The sequence below is a fragment of the Mytilus galloprovincialis genome, chromosome 11 (genome assembly GCF_965363235.1).
Source record: "Mytilus galloprovincialis chromosome 11, xbMytGall1.hap1.1, whole genome shotgun sequence".
NCBI lineage: Eukaryota > Metazoa > Mollusca > Bivalvia > Mytilida > Mytilidae > Mytilus > Mytilus galloprovincialis.
The window spans coordinates 36,050,680-36,064,708 of NC_134848.1; the positions used below are offsets into that span (position 1 = coordinate 36,050,680).

The following is a 14,029-nucleotide window of genomic DNA, read 5'->3' on the forward strand; positions in this document are numbered from 1 at the left end:
ACCATGGTATGATGGTATTCGTACCATACCATCATACCATAACACATACCATACCATCGTACCATACCATGTTTTACAGTATGCCCTTTTGAACGGATGGTCGGACAGTTTTGAGCTTAATGTATAAAATGTAGAGCTTTCGATCATTTATAGTATATCAATCCAAATATATTGACTAACGAAATCAGTGCTTTTTGTATGCAAAATATACTGTAAAATCAAAATTAAATAAATAAATAGTTTTTTGACTGGATATCTGGGTGTTTGTATGTTTTTGTTTTACAGATGTTTTTTTTTTAAACCCATGATATTTATAACTAAGGTGTTTATTAGTTTCAGCTGTGATTTTGTGATTTTATTGTTTTTATCCGATTTAATTACTTTCAGCTTGATTCATTTAAGCCGTAATGTTGGATTTGAAGTTGAAAACGAAAACGAGGAATATGTCAAAGAAACAGCAACCCGACCACACCAAAGAGTAGACAACACACAAATGGTAAAGGTGTGTTTCAGTTAGCCCCTAAACAAAAAAATGTATACTACTTCAGTAATAATTGTTGATAATGGACGTCACAGAAAATTAAAAACCATACTAACAAGTGCCCTATACCCTCCCCTATTCCTTCAAGTGTCTAAATTAAACAAACACATAACAATTATATTTTTAGAACAGTTTTTATTTTTTAATATATAATACATTGAAATAATATGCAGTCTTTCAGATGCCTGAAAAAATTGCTTGAACAATAGAACACAATGTTGTAAACTAATAGAGGTATAAACTAATCTACAGTAATTAAGTGAAGTCGAACATATTTACAAAAGTATCGTATGAGATTTCGTAACTAAAATAAAATAAGGAAGTATTTTGTGTTCACTAGATTTTCATTATAAATTTTGAATATACGGGTTTTTAATAATTTCTTTAATAGTTGAATTATCAACCAAATAATTTGCAAACTATATTTTCAATATAGAATTTCTCGAATTATTATTCAAATTATTTACCAAATAACTTTTCAAACAAAAACAAATGATTTATAAATACACGTTTGGTTTATTTGACTGTAATCATGGTAATAGTAAAATAAAGAATGCACGTATTAAATGTAAACAATTTTATTGCAATTTTTATATATGATAACTTGTCAAAAAGAAATGCGTTTTTAATTTTTCAAAATAATTAAATTACAGGCACAACTATTGTGGTATAAATACATAATAATCAAAATGCAATATTCTTCATTCCACTTGTTTGTTTCAATTGTAAATAAATTGCACATTAAAAATGTATTTAAATTGAGAATGTATAACAAAAAATTGAGAATAAAAACAAAATAAAGTTAAGGCAAAACAATATGCATGTTTTATGAAACAAAATATAGAACAAAATGTAGTAAACTAATTGACATGCAAACTACTCTCTGTAATAAGGTCAAAATAAGTCAAATGTATTCACAAACATATCGTGGGCGATTTCATTACAAAAATCCGGTAGTACTTTGTGGTCATTACTTAAGCGTATGTAGTACTTAATTCACCCTGCAAATGAGTTTTCCCTGCACTTGTTAAACACAGGAGATCACTCTTCTATCAAATCTCTTCTATCAAATCTCTGAAAAACATAATGTGTATCAATTATTTAAATGGTGAAAAATATCAACATGTATTTTATTTATTTGATTGCAAATAATATGGTGCTTTGCTTTTGCGCAAAGCACATTTTAATTTTTGCATTTTATGACTAAAAATCAATACTCGTAGTTTATTAATCAAATATACAACTTACACGGAAATTTATATTGGGCAACAATGTTTTTGATAAAAACAAAGTACCAAATTTTTACCACATCTTTTTTATTCAATTTAACTATGGATAACTTCAGTGTTCTCAATTTTATAAAATTTTCATTAGTTTGAAATAATAAAATTTGCATGCCTAGTAGATTGGTAACAGTGAATATTAAAAATATATACGATTCATCTTTTACTTTAAATTTTATAAGCGCCCTTTATATTTCTTAAACAACATATATGTAAACTTACAATTGCACAATTTTTCTCCCTTCTGTCATTATTTTTACACCAAGCACAGATTTCATTTCATCTCTTTCAAAATCATAAATTTTCTCCATATCTGGTTTGGTTATCTCATACATTTTACCCCCTTGAAAAAGAACACAGCTGAAAAAAAAAGTTTGTTATATAACTTTGGTACAGCTTCTGGTAATTTAACTTTTTCAATCAACGTTAATAAATTATCAAGATATATCATAAGTATATAAGTATGACATCATACAATTTGTTGTATTATATTAACCATATTTAGGTTGTGATGCCTTTGATGCTTTTATGTCGTATTTAAAAATATTTTTAAGAATTAATTATTAATTTAATCAAAAAAGAAAGATATTTAGGATAAACGTTTTATTTTTGTTTTTATATAAAATTTTATAAATTTTGACATTACATTTTCCCGTTCTATTTGTAAATTTGTTAAAAATTAAAAAAATCATATTATAATTCTTTTCCATATATCATACGGATGATTCTTTAGTGCAAATTTCACGAAACATGGATTCAAATTTTGATTGACAAAGTGGCAAATAACATATTTTGAACAACTATTATTGTAATTGTAATGAATATGGAATTAAAAGTCAATTGGTTATTGTCAAACAATGACATGACGTCACCAGGTGTATTTACATTAGAAATAAAAGTTCAAAAACATTGCAAGTTGACACACTCATCAAAACAAATGTCTCATTAATAATTAATATTGATTGATAAGTTGACCACTTTGAATAACATTGTGGCCAAGTGTTGCTAAATTGAAAATTGTTAAATAGTGAACTAACCTGGTGTCAGTATCAACGGCTTCCACAACAAGATTTGATATCATTTTCGTATCATCTTCCTGAAAAAAAAATTAATGTTATATTTAAATTGTACCCCATTATTCATATATTTTTATGGTATCATATAGTACAATTTGTTACATATGTACAGTATTGTTTAACCGTAAAAGTACAAATGACTTGTTCGAATTTTACTCAGGAAATATAATAATCCAGTTCTAATACTTCAATCTTTAAGCAATAATTGTTGACTTTCCCAGGGACTGTGATTTTTTCTAAGATATGTCTTAGGACAAATTAAAGGATTGTCTTATGATATGTCTCACACTGTACATCGAAGCTATATCCTAAGATAATCTTAACAAAGATGTCCTATCCTGGTCCTAAGTGCAATTTACTCGTTGCCGTATAATGATGCAATCATTTTGATAAGAATATACAAAAGGCAGTAGGTTTGCACACATATTTCGCTGAAACTTAAATCTTATATAATAGTATAAATGTAAGTTATAAAATATATTCAATTGAATAAAAGGAAGAAAATAAAGAAGAAAATGACATTTAAAATAAATTCAATTTATACCGTTAAATTGTATATATATATAGGAAGATGTGGTGTTAGTGCCAATGAGACAACTTTCCATCCAAATAACAATTCAAAAAAGTAAACCAGTATAGGTGAATGTACGGCCTTCAACACGGAGCCTTGGCTCACAACGAACAACAAGCTATAAAGGGCCCCACAATTACTAGTGTAAAACCATTCAAACGGTATACATGGTTATATACGGTAAAATATATGTTTAGTTAAAAATAATTAGATGAGACGGACTCAAAGTGCTAAACTGTTTAGATTTTTGTAATTCAAAGGGTAATTTCGTGTAATAAAAAAAACATTGGTTTTACATTTCCATTACTTGCCCTATCCTCCCTCCCTCCAACGACATATAAAGCTGTGCTTTACCAGTGCATGATCTCGGTAGCAGCCATGTTTGTTTATATGCTAGGACATCATAAAATTATCATAACAGTTAAAATGGTCTTAAGACTATCCTAAGACAGCTTATTAGTAGTCCTAAAGTTGGGACCAAAACAGGACATATCTTAAGATAAGATCTTTCGATAACACGGCTAAGAGCCAAAAAGTGTCTTAAGTTGATCTTAGGACAAATCTTAATCCTAAGACACCTTCGATCACACTACCCGTGATAAATAATAAAAATCACTAACCTGAACATTCGACAAAACAGAAGACACACATGATACAATAGATCCATATACTTCAATATTAACCAAGTTAATTCTCACTTTTTCAGATACAGAAGAATGGAACGGTATGAATTTGCAGCCCCAAAATTTAACTTTTATGCGAGCATCTTCTTCTAATTCATCTTCTAGTGTTATTACCTGTAATTAAATATAAAACATGTTATAAATCAATTTTTAATTAAAAAAAAATAACGTATCATATTGTTTCAACATTTCTACAATAAAATCATCGGACATTTAAAAAGATTGGAGTCAAATTAAACAAATTATATAAATTAAATCATCGTTTAATTAAGGTACAGACAATATACATAATAATATCTTTAAACAGCCATACTTACAGTTGGGTGCAGACCAAGCATTACATGTAGACGGGCCGAAAAAGTTAACGCGGCGTTTACTCGCGTGCACTTCATGTAAACGCCGCGTTAACTGTGCGTTAACTCCGAAATTGCAGTAGACATTAAAAGTAAACGGGCGTTTACTTTCGCGTTTACCTTCGCGTTAACGCAAAAACGGCGAGTCTTCTAATTTTGTAAAGAGTAAACGGGCGTTTACTTTTCCGTTTACCTCCGCGTTAACGTGGAAAAAGGCGCGTCTTCTATTTTTGTAATAAGTAAACGCGCGTTTACTGTTTGTAGTAAACGCCCGTTAACACAGATTGTCATCGTAACTTGGATACACTGACCTAAAATAGGAAATGATAAGGAACATCAATTGAAAATTAATTGACCAAGTGGTCATTTCTGCTTGACATATTGACGATTACAGTTATTTAAAAATGTCACACATTTGTATTTAATTGAACAATAATTATAGTAAATTTCTTGTTCTTCGCAAATAATAGTTTAAGTATGTTTATTCAAATACATGTAATTTAATCCTCACCAAAATCAAACAGTTTTCTCATCTTAGACAGACTGACTCGTAAAACCAAACTTTTTGATATCATTCACCACAACTGACAATATTTACCTCTTAACAAGTTATCTTATTTTATATAGAAGTAATTCAGTTATATTTTTATGCCATAATTGACCATATAAAACAATTGACAGCAATTTTTGTACCAGCCTGACGGGGATGACCTCTTTTTATTTAAAATATTGAATAGTAAACAAAATTCAGTAGTTTTCATACATCAGACTAACTCGTAATATATAATTATTATTAGGTAGCAATATTTGAATATTATGACTAAAAAAATTTGTTCGCATCAATTTAGATTGCCAGCATGTACTTTTTTATTCAAAATATTGAATCGTAAAAAAAAATCAGAATTTTCATACCTCAGACTTACTCATGTAATAAAATAATTTGTCCGCAACAACAAAAACTGACCATATAAGCATTTTAATATGTAAATCTATATAGCTGCATAGTAAATTAGCTATATTTTCATGTAAGGATTGATTGAATAAGAAAATATGTAGCAATATTTGAATATTATGACTAAAAAAGTTTGTTCGCATCAATTTAGAGTGCCAGCATGTCCTTTTTTATTCAAAATATTGAATCGTAAACCAAATTCAGTAGTTTTCATACCTCAGACTGACTCATATAATAAAATTGTTTGTCTGCAACAACCAAAACTGACCATATAAGCATTTTAGTATGTAAATCTATATAGCCGCATAGTAAATGAGTTATATTTTCATGTAAGGATTGATTGTATAATAAAATAGGTAGCAATATTTGAAAATTATGACTAAAAAATTTTGTTAGCATCAATTTAGAGTGCCAGCATGTCCTTTTTTTATTTAAAATATTGAATCGTAAACAAAATTCAGTAGTTTTCATACCTCAGACTGACTCATATAATAAAAATATTTGTCCGCAACAACCAAAACTGACCATATAAGCATTTTATTATGTAAATCTATATAGCCACATAGTAAATGAGTTATATTTTCATGTAAGGATTGATTGTATAAGAAAATAGGTAGCAATATTTGAATATTATGACTGAAAAATTTTGTTCGCATCAATTTAGAGTGCCAGCATGTCCTTTTTTTATTTAAAATATTGAATTGTAAACAAAATTCAGTAGTTTTCATACCTCAGACTGACTCATATAATAAAATTATTTGTCCGCAACAACCAAAACTGACCATATAAGCATTTAATTATGTAAATCTATATAGCCGCATAGTAAATGAGTTATATTTTCATGTAAGGATTTATTGTATCAGAAAATAGGTAGCAATATTTGAATATTATGACTAAATAATTTTGTTTGCATCAATTTAGAGTGCCAGCATGTCCTTTTTTATTCAAAATATTGAATCGTAAACAAAATTCAGTAGTTTTCATACCTCAGACTGACTCATATAATAAAAATATTTGTCCGCAACAACCAAAACTGACCATATAAGCATTTACTTATGTAAATCTATATAGCCGCATAGTAAATGAGCTATATTTTCATGTAAGGATTGATTGTATAAGAAAATAGGTAGCAATATTTGAATATTATGATTACAAAATTTTGTTCGCATCAATTTAGAGTGCCAGCATTGTTTTTTTATTCAAAATATTGAAGCGTAAACAAAATTCAGTAGTTTTCATACCTCAGACTGACTCATATAATAAAAATATTTGTCCGCAACAACCAAAACTGACCATATAAGCATTCTAGTATGTAAATCTATATAGCCGCGTAGTAAATGAGTTATATTTTCAAGTAAGGATTGATTGTATAATAAAAAAGGTAGTAATATTTGAATATTATGATTAAAAAAAAATTGTTCGCATCAATTTAGAGTGCCAGCATGTCCTTTTTTTATTTAAAATATTGAATCGTAAACAAAATTCAGTAGTTTTCATACCTCAGACTGACTCATATAATAAAATCATTGTCCGCAACAACCAAAACTGACCATATAAGCATTTTATTATGTAAATCTATATAGCCACATAGTAAATGAGTTATATTTTCATGTAAGGATTGATTGTATAAGAAAATAGGTAGCAATATTTGAATATTATGACTAAAAAATTTTGTTCGCATCAATTTAGAGTGCCAGCATGTACTTTTTTTATTCAAAATATTGAATTGTAAACAAAATTCAGTAATTTTCATACCTCAGACTGACTCATAAAATAAAATTATTTGTCCGCAACAACCAAAACTTACCATATAAGCATTTTATTATGTAAATCTATATAGCCGCATAGTAAATGAGTTATATTTTCATGTAATGATTTATTGTATAAGAAAATAGGTAGCAATATTTGAATATTATGACTAAAAAATCAATTTAGAGTGCCAGCATGTCCTTTTTTATTCAAAATATTGAAGCGTAAACAAAATTCAGTAGTTTTCATACCTCAGACTGACTCATATAATAAAATTATTTGTCCGCAACAACCAAAACTGACCATATAAGCATTTGCTTATGTAAATCTATATAGCCACAGAGTAAATGAGCTATATTTTCATGTAAGGATTGATTGTATAAAAAAATAGGTAGCAATATTTGAACATTATGATTACAAAATTTTATTCGCATCAATTTAGAGTGCCAGCATGTCCTTTTTTATTCAAAATATTGAATCGTAAACAAAATTCAGTAGTTTTCATACCTCAGACTGACTCATATAATAAAAATATTTGTCCGCAACAACCAAAACTGACCATATAAGCAGTCTAGTATGTAAATCTATATAGCTGCATAGTAAATGAGTTATATTTTCAAGTAAGGATTGATTGTATAATAAAAAAGGAAGTAATATTTGAATATTATGATTAAAAAAATTTTGTTCCCATCAATTTAGAGTGCCAGCATGTGCTTTTTTATTTAAAATATTGAATCGTAAACAAAATTCAGTAGTTTTCATACTTCAGACTGACTCATATAATAAAATTATTTATCCGCAACAACCAAAACTGACCATATAAGCATTTGCTTATGTAAATCTATATAGCCGCATAGTAAATGAGCTATATTTTCATGTAAGGATTGATTGTATAAGAAAATAGGTAGCAATATTTGAATATTATGACTAAAAAAATTTGTTCACATCAATTTAGAGTGCCAGCATGTCCTTTTTTTATTGAAAATATTGAATCGTAAACAAAATTCAGTAGTTTTCATACCTCAGACTGACTCATATAATAAAATCATTGTCCGCAACAACCAAAACTGACCATATAAGCATTTTATTATGTAAATCTATATAGCCACATAGTAAATGAGTTATATTTTCATGTAAGGATTGATTGTATAAGAAAATAGGTAGCAATATTTGAATATTATGACTAAAAAATTTTGTTCGCATCAATTTAGAGTGCCAGCATGTACTTTTTTTATTCAAAATATTGAATTGTAAACAAAATTCAGTAATTTTCATACCTCAGACTGACTCATAAAATAAAATTATTTGTCCGCAACAACCAAAACTTACCATATAAGCATTTTATTATGTAAATCTATATAGCCGCATAGTAAATGAGTTATATTTTCATGTAATGATTTATTGTATAAGAAAATAGGTAGCAATATTTGAATATTATGACTAAAAAATCAATTTAGAGTGCCAGCATGTCCTTTTTTATTCAAAATATTGAAGCGTAAACAAAATTCAGTAGTTTTCATACCTCAGACTGACTCATATAATAAAATTATTTGTCCGCAACAACCAAAACTGACCATATAAGCATTTGCTTATGTAAATCTATATAGCCACAGAGTAAATGAGCTATATTTTCATGTAAGGATTGATTGTATAAAAAAATAGGTAGCAATATTTGAACATTATGATTACAAAATTTTATTCGCATCAATTTAGAGTGCCAGCATGTCCTTTTTTATTCAAAATATTGAATCGTAAACAAAATTCAGTAGTTTTCATACCTCAGACTGACTCATATAATAAAAATATTTGTCCGCAACAACCAAAACTGACCATATAAGCAGTCTAGTATGTAAATCTATATAGCTGCATAGTAAATGAGTTATATTTTCAAGTAAGGATTGATTGTATAATAAAAAAGGAAGTAATATTTGAATATTATGATTAAAAAAATTTTGTTCCCATCAATTTAGAGTGCCAGCATGTGCTTTTTTATTTAAAATATTGAATCGTAAACAAAATTCAGTAGTTTTCATACTTCAGACTGACTCATATAATAAAATTATTTATCCGCAACAACCAAAACTGACCATATAAGCATTTGCTTATGTAAATCTATATAGCCGCATAGTAAATGAGCTATATTTTCATGTAAGGATTGATTGTATAAGAAAATAGGTAGCAATATTTGAATATTATGACCAAAAAAATTTGTTCACATCAATTTAGAGTGCCAGCATGTCCTTTTTTTATTGAAAATATTGAATCGTAAACAAAATTCAGTAGTTTTCATACCTCAGACTGACTCATATAATAAAATCATTGTCCGCAACAACCAAAACTGACCATATAAGCATTTTATTATGTAAATCTATATAGCCACATAGTAAATGAGTTATATTTTCATGTAAGGATTGATTGTATAAGAAAATAGGTAGCAATATTTGAATATTATGACTAAAAAATTTTGTTCGCATCAATTTAGAGTGCCAGCATGTACTTTTTTTATTCAAAATATTGAATTGTAAACAAAATTCAGTAATTTTCATACCTCAGACTGACTCATAAAATAAAATTATTTGTCCGCAACAACCAAAACTTACCATATAAGCATTTTATTATGTAAATCTATATAGCCGCATAGTAAATGAGTTATATTTTCATGTAATGATTTATTGTATAAGAAAATAGGTAGCAATATTTGAATATTATGACTAAAAAATCAATTTAGAGTGCCAGCATGTCCTTTTTTATTCAAAATATTGAAGCGTAAACAAAATTCAGTAGTTTTCATACCTCAGACTGACTCATATAATAAAATTATTTGTCCGCAACAACCAAAACTGACCATATAAGCATTTGCTTATGTAAATCTATATAGCCACAGAGTAAATGAGCTATATTTTCATGTAAGGATTGATTGTATAAAAAAATAGGTAGCAATATTTGAACATTATGATTACAAAATTTTATTCGCATCAATTTAGAGTGCCAGCATGTCCTTTTTTATTCAAAATATTGAATCGTAAACAAAATTCAGTAGTTTTCATACCCCAGACTGACTCATATAATAAAAATATTTGTCCGCAACAACCAAAACTGACCATATAAGCAGTCTAGTATGTAAATCTATATAGCTGCATAGTAAATGAGTTATATTTTCAAGTAAGGATTGATTGTATAATAAAAAAGGAAGTAATATTTGAATATTATGATTAAAAAAATTTTGTTCCCATCAATTTAGAGTGCCAGCATGTGCTTTTTTATTTAAAATATTGAATCGTAAACAAAATTCAGTAGTTTTCATACTTCAGACTGACTCATATAATAAAATTATTTATCCGCAACAACCAAAACTGACCATATAAGCATTTGCTTATGTAAATCTATATAGCCGCATAGTAAATGAGCTATATTTTCATGTAAGGATTGATTGTATAAGAAAATAGGTAGCAATATTTGAATATTATGACTAAAAAAATTTGTTCACATCAATTTAGAGTGCCAGCATGTCCTTTTTTTATTGAAAATATTGAATCGTAAACAAAATTCAGTAGTTTTCATACCTCAGACTGACTCATATAATAAAATTATTTGTCCACAACAACCAAAACTGACCATATAAGCATTCTATTATGTAAATTTATATAGCCGCATAGTAAATGAGTTATATATCAATGTAAAGATAGCAATATTTGAACATTTTAATTGACGAGATGGTACAAATGAACATACTTATATTACACTTTATTGATATCCCTTTCAATATACTGTTCAATTTACGTTTTGTTTTATCATTTGTCAAAACAGAATCTTATCATGTTAATCCAAGGCAAACAAGGTGAATTTCGATTAAAAATTAATGTATTAAATACACCGAGTTATAGTTAGAAATTCGAAGAGACAATTATAAACGGGGAACGAAACAACGTAAACCATGATGTTTATATCCCATCATATAAAAATATTCTCCAGATGTCTCGGATAACCTTTCTTTCCGTATCGATTTTCGCACATGTAACTTTTGAAAGGAAAATATAGAAAATCTGCCAATCAGTAAAGTTAATGGACTTTATGAAAGTGATTTTGTGTAATTTAATATTTCGAATTAAAAGAGTTTTTGAATTGTTCTGGTTTGAAACACATATACGTGAAATATAAAGACTAAAGGTCGCTTTTATAAAATAAATGTGCAAATGAACTTGAAGTTTATTTCTAAATTTACCCAATCAGTTAACGCGAAAAGTAAACGTGCGTTTACTTTCAAGTGCACGTAAAAATACACTTGTAAAATCTGTACTAAACGCCCGTTTACTTTTAAGTGCACGTAAAAATAAATTTAAAGAATTCTGAAGTAAACGCCCGTTTAATACTGACTAAACGGACACATAGTAAACGCCCGTTTACTAGGGTAGACATTAGAAATTTCCATTTCGACCACGTTAACGTAATTATAGTAAACGTGCGTTTACTAGTAAACGGGAGATTTGAAGTTAACTAACGAAATATGTGCACGCGGCGTTAACTTGCGTTTACTTTATGTAATGCTTGGTCTGCACCCAACTGTACTTGTCGTATTGAACATTCAGTATCAATAGGATCTGTTACCTGTAATATGTAAAAAAAAGTATTAGACACATGATAATTATTTGAAATGGGGTAATGAAGTAATAAACAAAAAATCATGTTCTAAATACAATTCAAAAATAAATTTAAGAATTATCAACGTATTCTGAATATACATTGAATAATTATAACTAATTGTTAAATAATTCACTGATATTAACGAAAATAAAATTGATTGAATTATAAAAAAATATTCATATTCATTATATTTGTTATATTGTAATTAACAAAATGAGAACACAGCATAATGAAAATCAAAGTGCTCATTGGTGTCTAAACCACGAAATGTATTAATATTTTAACCGTAAATCTAAATACATATAGAATTGCTAGGATCCTACCACTAAATCAAGCCTATTTTCATTGTAATATAAAAACTTACCTTAGAACTTACCGTATGAACTACGCCTACTATGCTTATCAGTTCTCCGTTTGGTTGTTTCAGTGCTGTTGAAACTGATAAAGGTTCTGGATTTAAAGCCAAGTCCATTTGAATAGAATCAATTCCAGTATCACACTCTCTTATGTAAAAAATCTAAAATTATAATAATAATAATTATGCAACACTGCTTGGTGGATAGAATCATATCATTCATATTGTTCATAAAACCTTCCTTTCATTTTTATGTTTATGGTATATATATAGAGATAAATATATGTATTTTCCCATATCGGCCCGTATTCATCTCTTTATCATATACTTACTAAAATAAAGAATTAACACCCTGCCATATCAGCCCATGTAATGACGTCATTAGGCTGATATGTATTTATGAGATCGTGTGTGCAAATAAGGCTTGTTTTCTTCCTGTCGTTACACATATGCAAAAAGCATTGAATCAACCTATCATAAATGAAAAAAAACTAAATGATAAAATAGTAATATATGGTATAATTATAATAAATTCAGTTGTAAATATAAATACCTTTGCATTACCATCCAATCGAAAGTTGCCTACTCCCCTGGGATAAACTCTAAATTTGTAGCATTTGTCCAACTTTATTCTGTCCTTCTGATTTTCCGAGAAAGACAGTGAACAAATTCTATTCATACCAGTGTATATAAAACACTGGTAGAAGTGATCTACAGCACCCTCTTTATTCTGAAAAGATAAATGTTTTAATGTTTTAATTTGTTTATTTTCAATGCAAATTATATTCTGTTTATTTATGAATATTTAGTTTCAGTAAATATAAGATTACTATATATGGTGAATGTTTCTATGTATTAAATACTTTGTTAAATTGTTAAAATGTAGATAAAATATAGATTCAATTCCATTAGCCAATATTATTTAATGAACTAGCATAGTATGTAATATGTCACTTTCAAACAATATGTACAAGTGACTATTTTAAAATGATATCACTGATTTATAATTATAATGGAGGAAGGGGGAGGAGGCGATTGACTTTGATGGAACCAATTTATACTCTTGACATACAGAAAACACATTGCATCTCGTTTTTTGCTGTTGCTATTGAAAGGCAATATAAGTAAAATTCTCTTCAAATAAATTAATTATTGAAATAAGCTTACCTTGTACTTTCTTTTTTCAACATCTGAGATGACTTTGCAAGATAAATAACTTGACATTGAATAAGCCATGTCTGTATGCTTTATCAAAATAATTTGTTATGAAAATACCTTTGGAATATATGAGTATATATAATGATTTAACTATTACGCAATATTTAAAAAAGTTGCTGATTTTTCTTACGAAACATAAAATGAAATTGCATTAGGAATAACATGAGTTCGTTTTCTGACGGTAATACCATATTCGTTTGCATCATTTGGATTATGAAAAGTGTTATATTTATAACAAATAATTTGGATTATGTGATTTTTAAGAAGTCAACGTGAAAATGTATCATTAATTTTTAATTTTTTTTATAAAGTTTTTACATTCATTTGTCCCATCTTTTAACACCAACCTTTGAAATTAAGTCAACACAATGCTTTTCCTGTCTTCGTGTAAAATAAATACAATTAAGTTAAGAATAAGTTACTAAAACCATAAACGTTATGAGGATCAAGTAGTTCCAAATCGGGGTCCAAAATAAAATTTGTTTGATTTCAACAAAAATTGAATATATGGGGTTTTTCAATATGCTGAATCTAACCATGTATTTAGATTTTTTTATTTTTGGGCCCGGTTATCAAATTGGTCCACATTGAGGTCTAAAGGGTTCAA

General features: G+C 27.9%; 1 protein-coding gene across 2 annotated transcripts; it reads right to left on the bottom strand.

The window, feature by feature from the left end:
- Window positions 1-693: 693 nt before the first annotated feature.
- LOC143051117 (uncharacterized) lies at window positions 694-13,542 on the bottom strand. 2 transcript variants are annotated; one of them, XM_076224136.1, is made up of 8 exons: window positions 13,372-13,542; window positions 12,758-12,934; window positions 12,226-12,366; window positions 11,775-11,813; window positions 4,092-4,268; window positions 2,862-2,920; window positions 2,047-2,184; window positions 694-1,615 (listed from the first exon to the last, which is right to left on the bottom strand). In XM_076224136.1, exons 1-8 carry the CDS (start codon window positions 13,438-13,440, stop codon window positions 1,594-1,596), a joined length of 822 nt encoding a protein of 273 aa, XP_076080251.1. In that variant the 5' UTR covers window positions 13,441-13,542; the 3' UTR covers window positions 694-1,593. The 2 variants fall into 2 exon arrangements, with proteins under 2 accessions (XP_076080251.1, XP_076080250.1); XM_076224135.1 differs by having other exon boundaries at window positions 12,214-12,366.
- Between the last annotated feature and the right edge of the window lie 487 nt (window positions 13,543-14,029).